Source organism: Rhinolophus sinicus, chromosome 14 (assembly GCF_057876585.1).
Source record: "Rhinolophus sinicus isolate RSI-liver-muscle chromosome 14, RSI-T2T, whole genome shotgun sequence".
NCBI lineage: Eukaryota > Metazoa > Chordata > Mammalia > Chiroptera > Rhinolophidae > Rhinolophus > Rhinolophus sinicus.
Window position 1 is genome coordinate 137,750,766 of NC_142514.1, and position 14,756 is coordinate 137,765,521.

Genomic DNA, 14,756 nt, shown 5'->3' on the forward strand with positions numbered 1-14,756 from the left:
ACACCTAGGCTGTATGGTATAGCTGACTGCTCTTACATTATAAACCTGTACAAGATGTTACTGTACTGAATACTGTAGGCACTCATAACACAATGGTAAATATTTGTGTAACTAAACATATCTAAACATAGAAAAGGTACAGTAAAAACACAGCATAAAAGATTTAAAAAATGGCACACCTATGTAGGGCACTTACCATAAATGGAGCTTCCAGGACTGGGAATTGCTCTGGGTGCGTCAGTGAGTGAGTGGTGAGTGAATGTGAAAGCCTAGAAATATTTTTTTCTTCAATAATAAATTAACCTTAGCACCCTGTAACTTTTTTACTTTATAAACTTTTTAATTTTTTATAACTTTTGACTCTTTTGTAGTAATATTTAGCTTAATACTTGTACAGCTGTACCAAACTATTTTCTTTCCTTACCTCCTTGTTCTATAAGCTTTTTCTATTTTTCTAAATTTATTTTTACATTTTAAACTTTTTTTCTTTTTAAACTAAGACACAAACACACCTTAGCCTAGGCCTGCACAGGGTCGGGCCTTCCACCTCCACCTCTTGTCCCACTGGAAGATCTTCAGGGGCAGTGACATTCATTTATGGAGCTGTCATCTCCTAGGATAAGAAGGCCTTCTTCTGGAACACAGAAGGGCCTGCCTGAAGCTGTCCTTGAGTTGTCGCTCTTTTCAGAAATACGTCCATGTTGCTGCCTTTTAAGTGCATCACTCCAGGAAGAACCAATTATTAGGGTGGTGCAAAAGTAATTGTGGTTTAAAAGGTTAAAAATAATTGCAAAACCGCAATTACTTTTGCACTAACCTAATAGTTTGTACCAGTATTAATGATGTTAAATTTGATTACTTGAATAAGGTGGTATTTGCCAGATTTCTACATTACTATCTTCCATTTGTAATTAATGAGTAATCTGTTGTGAAATACTTTCAGGCTATGTAATCATCATGTGGTTACCAGTCCACACACTTTCACCCAATATTTTTAGCATTAACTGATGACTCTTGTCTGAACCAATTATTACTATCATAGCTGCAAAATGGTGATTTAAAAAATAACCCTATCATTCTATTTACATTTATTAGTTGGCAATTCCACTCTTTAAAAAAAGGCTTTCCCTTCTCACACCATTTATTTGTTTGTTGTTAGTTAATTTGAACTTGTGATTCTCTTTTTATCCTATGTATTATAACTCAATACTGTCATTTTCCACCTGGAACCTCAAACTGTCCCTGTTTGGCCAAACTGCCCTCTGTGTCATTTTAACACGATTCCCTCATTTTTTGAGCACTTTCGTACTTTCTGGCACGACAAGATATTCTAGACTCATCTTGTACTTTCCCTGACTCATCCCAGAAATTAGCCTTTTCTCCAAGACTTGATTCTTTTTAGTGAGGAATGATTTTTAGAAACCAAGGCACAGACACTAGGAGAGTTCATTGATACTTAAGACTCATTGCTTCTAGGCCCTTTCAGAAGATAGAATACATGAAATTCTTTTTTTAAATCATGCTGATACCTCTAATTCCAATTCAATACCACAGGGTTTTTCCTTGCTTTCCTCCATCAAATCTGTATCTCCTTTCTTCCACCTGAGAACCTTAGCCCTCAACAGTATCAATACATTTCCTCATTTGCTGACTCCTAAAATGCATACAAAAATAACTTCAGAATCGCTATACTCCATTTTAAATGGAAGCCAAGGATTTTATATTCTAACCAAGTTAATCAATTCTAATTTTATTTTTTCTAATGGGGGCTATTTCTGCTATTAGTTTTTAAATTTTTGATTCATTTCTTTGTTTGAGGCTATTTAATTCATTTAGAAGTATTATGCTACAGTTTCTCTTTGCTTTATAATTAGTTGTGGGGGAAGAATGTCCATGAGCCAAAAAGTTTTGATTCTCATCTTCTGTTTTCTTTTTATAGTAACTTTGTATGGACATAGGTTGCTTTTTTGGTCCATTTTGTGGAAAGAGTAGAGATTTGGGTGGCTTAAAAAATTGTAATTCAAGACTGCCCCCTTCTGTCAAAATAGTGAATTTCAATGTCCTTTTTCATATACATTTATTTATTGGGGCGGGGTGGGAGGAAGATTGTAGGGAAAGGGCCCGATGTGTTTTGTAGTTCTTTTGTTTCAGTAGGATCGTAAGAGCTAAGCTTGTGGACAAGTCTTTCTTCTGAAGATGAATCAAGTAACTTTCTTAAAACACTATACATAGAGAAACAGATTCAGAAATCAAAGTCTCTCATATCTAATGACTAATCCAGTTATGGTAGAATCTGATACGATACACTATAGATTGCAGTTTTGTGGTAAATAGAAGTCCTTTCTACCAATGCATAAATAATATCTACCTTGAGCTAAAATAAAAGAAATTGTGTTTAGTTTAGAAAGTTATATAAAGAAACAAACTAGAACCCACTTGCTTTGCTATTTTTCTCTTTATGATGATAATGCAAGAACATGACGGAGTGATTTTCCCATCTTGGACTCTGGTAAAATTCATTCATACATCTATCCAATATTGGTTGATGTGAACTTTTCTTTATTAGCTTTTATCTGTTCCTGCATGTGAAGTGATTTCTGTGCTGTGATCAGGGGTTGAGTCAATTCCTCCTTTGGTCTCATTCTCCTGAGCAGGGGCGATATGGGATGAAGTTGCTTTTCTGTCCCCCTTTGGTCTCATTCTCCCAAGCAGGGGAGACATGAGATGAGACTGTTTTTCTGTTTGGGCTCACTCCCGAGTAGGGGAGATATGAGATGATGATTGTTAACACCTTAAAAACTTATATACAGCTTGCAGCTTATATCATCAGAAGGCGCCTTGACTTCTAACAACATCAAAGACAACAACAGCACCTTTCTTGGGAACTAGCAAGCAGCGGTGTGGGAGACGCCTGAGTTTCTCTCCGCTACAGACCTGACAAGTTTTGATTTATGACTTTTCCATTGTTTTTCTCTCCCAGTTTGATGAGCTTTTGACATCTAGTGTAATAGTTACTATCCTATAGAGCTTATTACTGCTTTTGGCTACTCCTCACTGATGTTATTTGTGTATTTAGCCAAGTGATTTTTGATCAATAGTAAACATATGTTGAGATCTCTTAAACTTATATGTATGTATATTCCTTTCACATGACATTCTTATCAATATATATAGTTTAGTCTAAACCACCTTTACTTTCTGACATTAACATATCCTATTAATTGCCTTTGTCTTTTGCTATTGCATATGACTAAATAAATTGATTAGATATTGCTAAATTAACTAGCCACATTCTAGCATGTGTCCCTCCTCATTCTTTTCCCCACTCATCATTACACTTGGTGATATGATACATGGGTATATTTGTTATATTATCTCTATTCTCTTCAGTATGCTTGAAATATTTTGTCATTTAAAAATATTTTATTCAAAATGCAGTTCAATTTACTGGTAAGATTTGTGAAATTTTAATTCAGAAATTTCAGAATATGTCCAAATTGTGTAATAACACAAAATTGAGAACCAATTTTAGGAATGAAGGAGAAAAACAGCCTGAATACATCCTTTTTAGATGAAGTGTTATACATACCTGTGAGTGCTAAGTAAGAAGCAATGTACCGCTTTTCCAGTCCATCTTTAACACTCTGAATTGCACCCAAAATTGGAGGTATAATCATAATCAGGTTACTCACTGTATTCCCTAGAAGAAAAACACAAGAAGATAATTAGGTTAATCAATACCACTTTATAAAGATATATGCACTTGGCTCTTAACAAAAATTAAATAGGTGACTTCTTAGAAAGATGGTGTAAAGATATTTAAAAGGTGCTAAAAGAAAATTCTCCACTCAACAAAAATTTCTTACAAGAATCCAAGTAAAATAAAGATACCTTCAGAAAACTGAAACTAAAAATTTTCAACCTGAACATCCACTAAAGGAAATTTAATTTCTAAAGGTAAAAAGGAAAAGTATCTCAAAAAGAACCTCAGAGATACAGCAGCAAATGAGTTGGAGAAGGCAGCCTACACCAATGCTACTTACTGAAAGGGTGATCCATGGATACAGTATGCCAGGATAAAAAACAGAATTGAGTTTATTTTGTCTATTGAGTGAAATAGCAACAAATCTGGGTTTGCATTTGGCATATCTTCTTAAAATTTCATGTTTGTGGTAATGTTTTTAGTTTCCAGAAAACATGAAAGGCAATGAATCTTAATCTGATCTTTGTTCTTGTCTTTACAAAAATAAAGCTCAAACGTGAATAGCAAAGAAACAATAAAAACTCCAACAGCAGAAATAAGTAGTAAAATGGGGAAAGAAATGGCTAAACTATTTTGTAAATTGATTCTGAGTAGAACAAAGTGACACAAAACATTCAAAATTCCAAATAAATGATTTTTACATAAGAGCTGATGTCAACACAAATACCAGTTAATGGATCATTCAGAACACTCTACCCTATAATAATAGCATATACATTCTTCTCAAGTGCGCATAGAACATTTTTCCAGGATACTCCATATGTTAGGTCATAAATAACTTTAGAAGATAGATATATAAAGTATCCCCTCCAACCACAAAAAAATAAGGTTAGAAAAAACAGAAGGAAAACTGGAAAATTTCACAAATTTGTGGAAACTGAATAACACATTCTTAAACAACCAATGGATCAAAGAAGAAATCACAAGGGAAATTAGAAAATCCCTAGAGATGAACTAAAATGAATACACAACATACTAAAATTCATGGTATGCAGCAAAAGTAGTGCTAAAGAGAAAATTTTTAGCTATAAACACTTACATTAAAAAACCTCTCGGGTGGGAGATGAGGGTAAGGGGGATCAAACATATAGTGATGGAAGGAGAACTGACTCTGGGTGGTAAACACACAATGGGATTTATAGATGATGTAATACAGAATTGTACACCTGAAATCTATGTAATTTTACTAACAATTGTCACCCCAATAAATTTAAAAAACAAATTAAAAAAACAAAAACAAAAACACAAAAACGAAAAAAACCTCCCAACACAGAAAAGCTGAGACAAGTGGTTTTACTGGTGAATTCTACCAAAGATTTAAAAAAGAATTAATACCAAACCTTCTCAAACTTTACAAAAAAATAGAAGAGGAGGGAATACTACCAAACTCATTTTACAAGCCCAGCATTACCCTGATAAGGCAGATGAGAACACTACAAGAAAATTACAGACCAATATCCCTGATAAGCATACCGTGTTTCCCCAAAATAAGACCTAGCCGGACCATCAGCTCTAATTCATCTTTTGGAGCAAAAAGTTATATTATATTATATTATACCTGGTCTTATAGTAAAATAAAATCGGGTCTTATATTAATTTTTGCTCAAAAAGATGTATTAGAGCTGATGGTCCGGCTAGGTCTTATTTTCGGGAAAACACGGTAGGTGCAAAATTCTCAACAAAATATTAGCAAATCGAATTCAACAGCACATTAAAAGGATCATATACTATGATCAAGTGGGATTCATCCCTGTGCTACGAGGATGGTTCAACATATGCAAATCAATAAATGTGATATATCACATTAATAAAATAAAAGATAAAATTCATATGATCATCTCAATAAATGTAGAAAAAGCATCTGAAAAAATACAACATCCTTTTGTGACAAAAACACTCAACAAACTAGGTATATAAGGAATACACCTAATACAACAAAGGCCATATATAACAAACCTACAGCCGATATCATACTTAAGAGTGGAAGGTTGAAAACTTTTCCTCTAAGATTATGAACAAGACAAGGGGTCCCACTCTCACTACTACTATTCAACACAGTACTGGAAATCCTAGCCAGATCAATCCAGCAAAATAAATAAATAAATAAATAAATAAATAAATAAATAAATAAATAGCATCCAACAGGAAAGGAAGAAGTAAAACTGTCTTTGTTTGCAGCTGATATGATTTCATATATAGAAAATCCTGACTCCAACCAAAACCTGCTAGAACTAATCAAATTCAGTAAAGCTGTAGGATACAAAATCAACATACAGAAACAGCTGTGTTTCTATACAATAACAACAAAACATCTGAAAAAGAAATAAAAAAAACAATTCCATTAACAATTCCTCAAAATCAATAAAATATAAGGAGGTGAAAGATCTGTACACTGACATCTACAAGACTTTAATATCCCATGTTAATAGACTTGAAGACTTAATATTATTAAATTGTCCATACTACCCAAAGCCATCTACAGATTCAATGACATCCCTATCAAAATTGCAAAGGCATTTTTCATAGAAATAGAAGAAAACAATCCTAAAATTTATATGGAACCACAAAAGAGTCTGAATAGCCAAATAAATCCTGAGAAAGAAGAACAAAGCCTGGGCCTTTCAACTTCCCGATTTCAAAATATACTACAAAACTACAGTAATCAAACAGTATGGTATTGGCATAAAAACAGATGCATACACCACTGGAACAAAATCAAGAGCCCAGAAATAAACCGCCACATATATAGTCAACTAATATTTGACAAGGGAGCCAAGAACATGCAATGCGGGAAGGATAGTCTCTTTAATAAACGGTGCTGGGAAAGCAGGATAATCAGAAAAAAGAAATTGGACCTCTATCTTACACTACTCATAAAAATGAACTTAAAATAGATTAGAGACTAAAGCATTAGACCTGAAACTATAAAACTCCTAGAAGAAAATACAGAGGAAAAGCTCCTTAACATTGGTCTTGGCAATAAGTTTTTGGATATAATACCAAAAGCACAAGCAACAAAAGCAAAAATAAATAAGTGCTTTTGACTACACCGCACAAAAAGCTTTTGCATAGTAAAAGAAACAATCAACGAAATGAAAAGGCAACTTACCAAATGGGAGAAAATATTTGCAAATTATATATCTGATAAGGGGTTAATACCCAAAATATATCAAGAACATATAGAACGCAAGAATAAAAAAAGCTACCTGATTAAAAAGTGGGCAGAGGATCTGAATAGACATTTTTGTAAAGGAGACATACAGATGACCAACAGGTACAGGAAAAGATGCTCAACATTGCTAATCATCAGGGAAACGCAAATCAAAAGCACAAAGGGATAACCCCTCACAGCCTGGATGGCTATCATCAAAAAGACAAGAGGTAACGAGTGTTGGTGAGGGTGGAGAGAAAAGGGAACACTTTTGCACTGTTGCTGAGAATGTAAAGTGGTACAGGCACTATGGAAAACACTGTGGAGTTCCTCAAAGAATGAAAAATCCAGCAATCCCACTTCTTGGTATATATCTAAAGGAAATAATAACAGGATCTCAAAGAGATATCTGCACCCCCATGTTCATTGCAGCATTATTCACAATAGCTAAGACATGGAAACAACTAAGTGTCTATCAACACAGGAGTGGATAAATAAGATGTTATATATATAAAACAGAATACTATTCAGCCATGAGAAAGAAGGAAATCTTGCAACAACTTAGATGAACCTGAGGGAATTATGTCAGACAGAGAAAGACAAATATTGTATAATATCAAGTATATGTGGAATCTAAAAAAGCCAAGCCCAGAGAAACAGGGAATAGAGTGGTGGTTACCAGGGGCTGGGAGTGGGGGAAATGGGGAAATATTGGTCAAAAGGTACACACTTCCAGTTATATGATTAACAAGTTCTGGAGACCTAATGTACAATGGTCTGACAATTAGTTCATGAACTCATCCTAGAAAAAGTGCTACATACCTCATTGCTAAATATCACTACGGTCACCTTCGAAGTACTCCCCTTGGGAAGCTACGCACCAATGTCAGTACCTAGTCCACCCTTCAAAGCAATTTTGGAACTCTCTGGAATGGCCATCAGAGCTGTCATCGTATTACCCTTGATGTCCTGAATGTCATCAAAATGTCTTCCTTTCAATATTTCCTTTATCTTTAGGTAAAGAAAGAAGTCACTGGGGGCCAGATCAGGTGAGTAGGGAAGGTGTTCCAATACAGTTATTTGTTTCCTGGCTAAAACCTCCCTCACAGACAGTGCTGTGTGAGCTGGTGCATTGTCGTGATGCAAGAGCCAGGAATTGTTGGTGAAAAGTTCAGGTCGTTATTGTCTATAACTTTTTCACACAGCCCTTTCAGCACCTCCAAATAGTAAACTTGGTTAACTGTTTGTCCAGTTGGTACAAATTCATAGTGAATAATCACTCTGATAGCAAAAAAGGTTAGCAACATTGGTGCAGCAAGTTCGTGAACTGAACTGTCTGACCTGGTCCAGTAGAAACATGTCCACTGCCTCAGCATGACAGTAGGTGGAGCCAGTGTGCTCAACAGTCTTAACAGTTCTCCCCACTTTGGCAGCATAGGAGAGCCCTAGGGCAACTGGTAGACAATTTAGAGCTCAGTAGTATTTACAATTGTATAACTGCCACCCAGAGCTGAGGATAAAGAAACAGAAGCATCAAATCCTAGTGAAGCTAAAACTGTGACCCATACTGCTTCATCGCCACCGTGAGGAGCCGCCCTGCAGTGAGCAAATAAGCTACACGAAAGCAGGAACCGGTTTGAGTCCAGCACTTTCCCCAAAGCATTTTGCCAAATAGTTTACTGCACATGCAAATGTTCTAATAATGTTAAAAGACCCCAGAACTTCAGAGACTTCAGAGCTGGAAGAAGACAGGGAGATCATCTAACTTAATCTCCTCAATCTATAGTAGGCAACAGTTTGTTCATACCTATACCACATTCTAGCTGGGTGAACTTGGGCCACTTCTTTATGCTTAAGCCTTACTTTTCTGACCTGTAAAATGGGGTGGGGTGGGGAGGGGAACAATCATATTAAATTATTTAAATAAACATGATGAGAACAATGAATATGACCAAATAATGCATATAAAGATCACTTCTGATATGAGAAAGATCTACTGAACATTATACAGGAACTTCCATAATTTTGTCATGGTAAGAATTAAGTTCTGCCTGGGAAAAGTTCTTATACTTGGACCAGCCCAAGAACAACAGTTACATGGGAGAAAATTTGCCTTCTCATCCTGACCAATAACAAAGAAAGCTGTAGGGTACTCTGGTTCGTCCACAGTTAAAAAACAACATATAAATGCATGTTATAGTACTAGGTACTCCTCACTATCTGTTAATTATCAATAAGAGTGATATCAGAATAAAAACAGGAAATGAGTACAGGTACAGTAAGTCCTCACTTAGTGGCATCAATAGGTTCTTGGAAACTGTGACTTTAAGTGAAATGATATACAAGGAAACCAATTTTACCATGGGCTAATTGAGACAAACAAGAGTTACGTTCCTACAGTATATTTTTGGTCACAAAACATCACCAAACTTCTATGTAAAGCCCCCAAACATTTCTAATATTAAATACTGAAATAAATGTGAGCTATACATACATCTTATCATTTATGAAAGATAAATAAAAACAAGTAAGATAATTCTTTTCCAAACCGCTTATTCCAGTTCAGTGTCACAGGTCGCCAAAGCCTATCCCTGCAGCTTACGGTGCAAGGCAGGACCCACCCTGGACAGGACGCCCTTCCATCGCAGGGATACTCACACACATACCCCCACCCGCTCATACAGACACGCCAGTTAACATTTACATCTTTGGGATGTGAGAGGAAACCAGAGTACCCAGAGAAATTCCACACAGACAATGGCCCCAGCCTGGAATCAACTTTTTTTCCCTTCTCATCAACATTATAATGAAACAACATTGAGTGATGACATTATTTGAGGACCTACTGTCAGTCTTAACTTAAAAAGTGATAAACACAAATTCAGTTCATTTGACAAGTATTCATTAAGTATCTTCTATGGGCAAAGTACTGAGTTGGGAGATGGGAAGAAAGATTAGCAAGTGAATAACTGGTCCCAGTCCCAAGAAAGTACGCGTGTATATGTACAATTTAGCTGGAAAGACATTTAAACAACTAGCAAGGGAGAATGGCAGGACCAAAGAGCATAAACAGGAGGGAAGGCACCCAATAGGGGCTGAATTCAGTAAGGAGGTTAACACGTGAGGTATGCCTTAAGAGGGGTTTTTATCACCACTAATACACAGGAGTCATCCTATTTTCTTTGTAACACATACAAGTAGCTTCAAAAATTTACTTAATAGATATGGACGATGCCAGAGGGGCAATAGATTGGGGGAGAGGGTTTATCACTATGTAAGCAGTGAAATGTCTAACCATTACATTGTTTTGTCACCTGAAACTATTAAAAAAAGAAGAGGAAGAACAAGGAAAGGAAACAAAGAGATCTTACTGAACCTCTAATCCACACAAAAGTCATGACTTGCGTTGGCTCAGGGTTGACCATCAAATGTGCGTTATGAGGAGGCTTGTGAAGGGCTGGGGCCTTGTGGCCTTCCCTGTCTTGCTGCTGTTGGGTCACTGTGACTACAGCCTCTGCCAACAGCCAGCTCCCTGCTACACAAGGGAGTGAGGTCATTAACCCCCCACACCCCCCACCCCGGCAGACTGCAAATGCCTTACGGAGCCCAGGCAACATAACGTGAAGCAGCGACAAGCCCTCTGGCTGAGCCCAGCTCAAATTCCTAAACCATAGAATCGCAGGCAAAAAAAAAAAGGTTATTAAGTCATTAAATTTTGGGGTGGTTTGTTACAGAGCAAAAGCAAACCAATACAAGAATAAATGAGTTAATTATTTCTTAAGAGTGGGGAAAGAACCCAAGGCAGAAAGAGCACCAGGAAAGGAGGGGGCCCGTAAACACTAATTGTAAACAGTTTGCACAAGAAACACGCAGTCTTTCTCTAATCAAAAATAAATCAGCCAAGGAAAAAAATGTATTCAATTTATGGTTTTTCACATTATTTTAAAAAACATACTTTACACTTTACTGCATGTAAGTTATAACAAAAATATTTTAAAACCACATATTGTGAAAATGGAAAAGTTCATATTAAATTCAAGACGATGTACAATTTTACGTTTGGGATAAAAGATCAAATACACAGTGGTAAAGAGATAAGAAAAGAACTTGGGAATTCCATTATTAATTATGGCCCAGGTACACTCTAGCCTAACAAAATGGAGGTTATAGAGGGGAACGACTGATAGCAAAAAGAGCATTACGTGCACATAATGCTGCTTTGAAGGAGGTTCAACGATGAGCGCTGAACAGTGAGAATAAACAGTCAGCCGATCTGCATGACGAAGAAGACAAGAGTCAAAAGAACAGGGAAGTAAGGCTGTCTTGAATTCTCTAGAGAAGTATTTGGTGAATTGAAGAGTTTTAGATTTATCTAAACGTCAAAAAGGGGAAGTTTCCAAATCATGCTCAGGATGAAGAGGTATTACCGAAATAACGAAATCTGAAAATGATTACTTTGATAATCTCTACTTCCTTTCAATTTTTATTGAAACTTTCTTTTCAGGGCCCAAATCAATAAAGTAAGTTTTGCTTAACCACCTTGCTGAAAATGATCACTCCTTCTTACAGCATGTACTGTTCTAACTGCTCATCTGGCACTCAGCACAGATTGCCAGTGTACAGATAGCTTTTTTTTTACTAAATCACAATACAGATATTTATGCCTTATCTCCCTAAGTTAGACAATATGAAAGAGGAAACCGCAGAAACAAAGATATAATCACACCAACAGCACGTCTACCAAGAACAAGTTAGCTAAAAAACACAGATCTTAGAATAAATTCGTTTGAAATAATGTCTAGTGTGTTATACTCTACAGGAGAATATCAAGTGCAGAAGCAATAACCAGATAACAACACAAAAGTTGCCAGACAGGGATCATTGGTATTTCTCGTAAGAACTGGTTTCTGGCCCAATCTGTCATCAAGAATGTTTGTTTACTGAATATGTACCTCAGAATATGTCATCAATTGGGAGGATGGGAGAGGGAGAATCTTTAAAGTTAATGGAGAAGCTTTAAATAACTAGAATATTAAACTGCCTGTGTAATATAAGTTACTGATTCACTCCTCCTGTATGAATGGGTGAAGAAAACAGGGAGAGAACTGAAATTCATTAAGTATCTGTTTTGTACCAGATGTATACAATATGACGTTTGTTTTAATTTAGGAACTCCAAGAATAATGTAATAAACATCCACCACCTAGAATTGATTACTTGTTTATATTTTATGCCTGAATCAAGCTTTTTATTTTAATAAAGGAAATGAAGTATTTACAGATAAAGTCAAGGTCACCCATCTCTCCAGTCCAATTCCCCTTCATGCATTTCCAGAGGTAATGGCTAGTGTTATTTTGGTGTGCATCACTATAATTCATTTAAAAATTATTTTACATATATGTATGTCCATATGTACACATATTTGTTTATGTTTTTAATTTTTTAAATCTAAATAGGATAACTCTACTTTCTTTTTCTGCTTCTTTGTATTTTCTATATTTTTCCTTCACAACACTTTGAAGAGTTGAACTATTGAAGTACTTCCTCAAGTCTAAACTATGAGCTCCATGAAGCTTTTACCACCATTTCTCCTAGGCTCAGCACTGTGCCTGGCATATTGAGTGTAATCAATCAATATTTGCTGACTGATTCAAAATGTTCTGCAATAGGAAAGTAATTACTTTCTCATAAGAAAAACGGGAAAAGTTTTCATAAAGGAAACCCATATAAACATAACATCAATAGAAAAAATACAACATACCATAATGGAGGTTGACAGAAAATGGTATCAATTAATTAACCGTTGGCTAGATATAACTGATGAAAATTTCACAGAAGAGATAATATTTGAGTGTGCCTTAAGGAGTTAGACAAGAGCAGAAAACAGTATTCAGAGTAGAGATAACACAGACATACGCAAAAGCAAGAAAGAACACAGTGTGCCTAGGAAACCATGAGAAGTAACCATATTATATCTAGGGGGCAAGTTGTATCGGGAGATAAAGCTACTAAGATAAACTAAAACTAAGATAAACATTGAAAACATGTCCGTGAGCTCTCTACCAACTGTAAAAAGTGTGAACTCCATCCCAAGGAGCAAATGGAGAGCAAATGAGGCAGAGAAATGATAAAAAGACAAGTAACTTTAAGATAAGCCTGATAGACTGGATATGGCAGAAGAGGAAAAATAGGACACTACTGTAATAGTCCAACTTGCAGGCACACCCAAGCCGCTTTCCGTGGCTTTTCCATACAAATGGCCTGTCTTGGCTCATGCTACGAACTTTCGTAAAATCTCTCTCAAAGGATCACAAAACCCAAACAAGCAGCATCTGGCTTCGGTAGGTCCCGTACCTCTGGCTGAGCAGCCCCAAGCCCGGCACTAGTGGCAGTTGGCCTCTGTTTGCATCTTAGCCTCTCGAGGCACTTCCAAGCCCAGTGCAGGCAGAGGCCATCTGCAGATTACTTTGGGACTCATGCCGGGTGGTCCTGAGAAGGGAACAGATTTGGGTAAAATTGGCCCGTGGCAGGGACCCTCCCAGGAGGCTCTAGTGCTGGCACACCCAGTAGCTAGCTTTGGACCAAGCCAGAGCATCGCCCAGTGCCCCCAAAGATGACACACCTAAAGGGCAGACTGGGCAGGTAACAGCTCTGCTAAAGTGAATCTTGCTCTGTAGGATCAACCCCTACACAACAGCTCTTCCACTGTACTCACGGCCAGTCCTCACAACCAATCAGCCCAAGGGTCAGTCCCTCCCACTGACATGCACACAGCAACCAACGCTCAACTACCACAGGAGGGCACACACAACCCACACAAGGGACACACCTCAACCACCTAGCTCAAGTGACCAGGGAGACTGCTGGGCCTCACAGGACACCTGCTACATAAGGCCAATTTACTAAGAGTGGGAGGCATAGCAGCCCTACATAGAAACAAACACAGGGAGGCAGCCAAAATGGGAAGACAAAGAAACATGTCCCAAATAAAAGAACAGAACAAAGCTCAAGAAAAAGAACTAAACAAAATGGAGACAAACAATCTTTTAGACACAGAGTTTCAAAACACTGCTTATAAGGATGCTCAATGATCTCAGGGAGAACTTCAACAAAGAGACAGGAAACATAAAAATGGAGATAGAAAATGCAAAAAAGAACCAGTCAGAAATAAAGAATACAATAACAGATATGAAGAATACATTAGAGGGAATCAGCAGATTAGATGAAGCAGAGGATTGAATCAGCAATTTAGAAGATAAGGTAGCAGAAAATACCCAATCAGAACAACAAAAATAAAAAAGGATCTCCCCCAAAAAAATGAGGGGCCTCTGAGAAAAAATATCAAGCATACCTACATCTGCATCATAGGGATACCAGAAGGAGAAGAAAGACAAGGAATTGAAAACCTATTTGAAGAAATAATGATGGAAAACTTCCCTAACCTGGCAAAGGAAATAAGTATACAGGCCCATGAAGTGCAGAGAGTCCCAAACAAGAAGAACCCAAACAGGCCCACACTGAGGCACATTAAAATTAAAATGCCAAAGGTTAAAGACAAAGAAAGAATCTTAAAAACAGTAAGAGAAAAGCAGTTAGTTACCCACAAGGGAGCTCTCATAAGACTATCAGCTGACTTCTCAACAAAAACCATACAGGCAAGAATGAAATGGCATGAAATATTCAAAGTGATGAAAAACAAAAACCTACAACCAAGATTACTTTACCCAGCAAAACTGGTCATTTATAATCAAAGGACAGATAAAGAGCTTCCCAGACAACAAAAAGATAAAGGAGTTCATCACTACCAATCCAGTATCATAAGGAAGCTTAGAGAGACTTCTT

General features: G+C 36.8%; 1 protein-coding gene across 1 annotated transcript in view; it reads right to left on the minus strand.

The window, feature by feature from the left end:
- Positions 1 to 14,756, minus strand: part of ACER3 (alkaline ceramidase 3) — a 107,722-nt gene that overhangs the window by 58,317 nt on the left and 34,649 nt on the right. Inside the window, exon 2 of the mRNA XM_019726419.3 lies at positions 3,590 to 3,700. Within this exon, the coding sequence (XP_019581978.1) occupies positions 3,590 to 3,700 (111 nt within the window). The remainder of the gene's footprint in view (positions 1 to 3,589; positions 3,701 to 14,756) is intronic.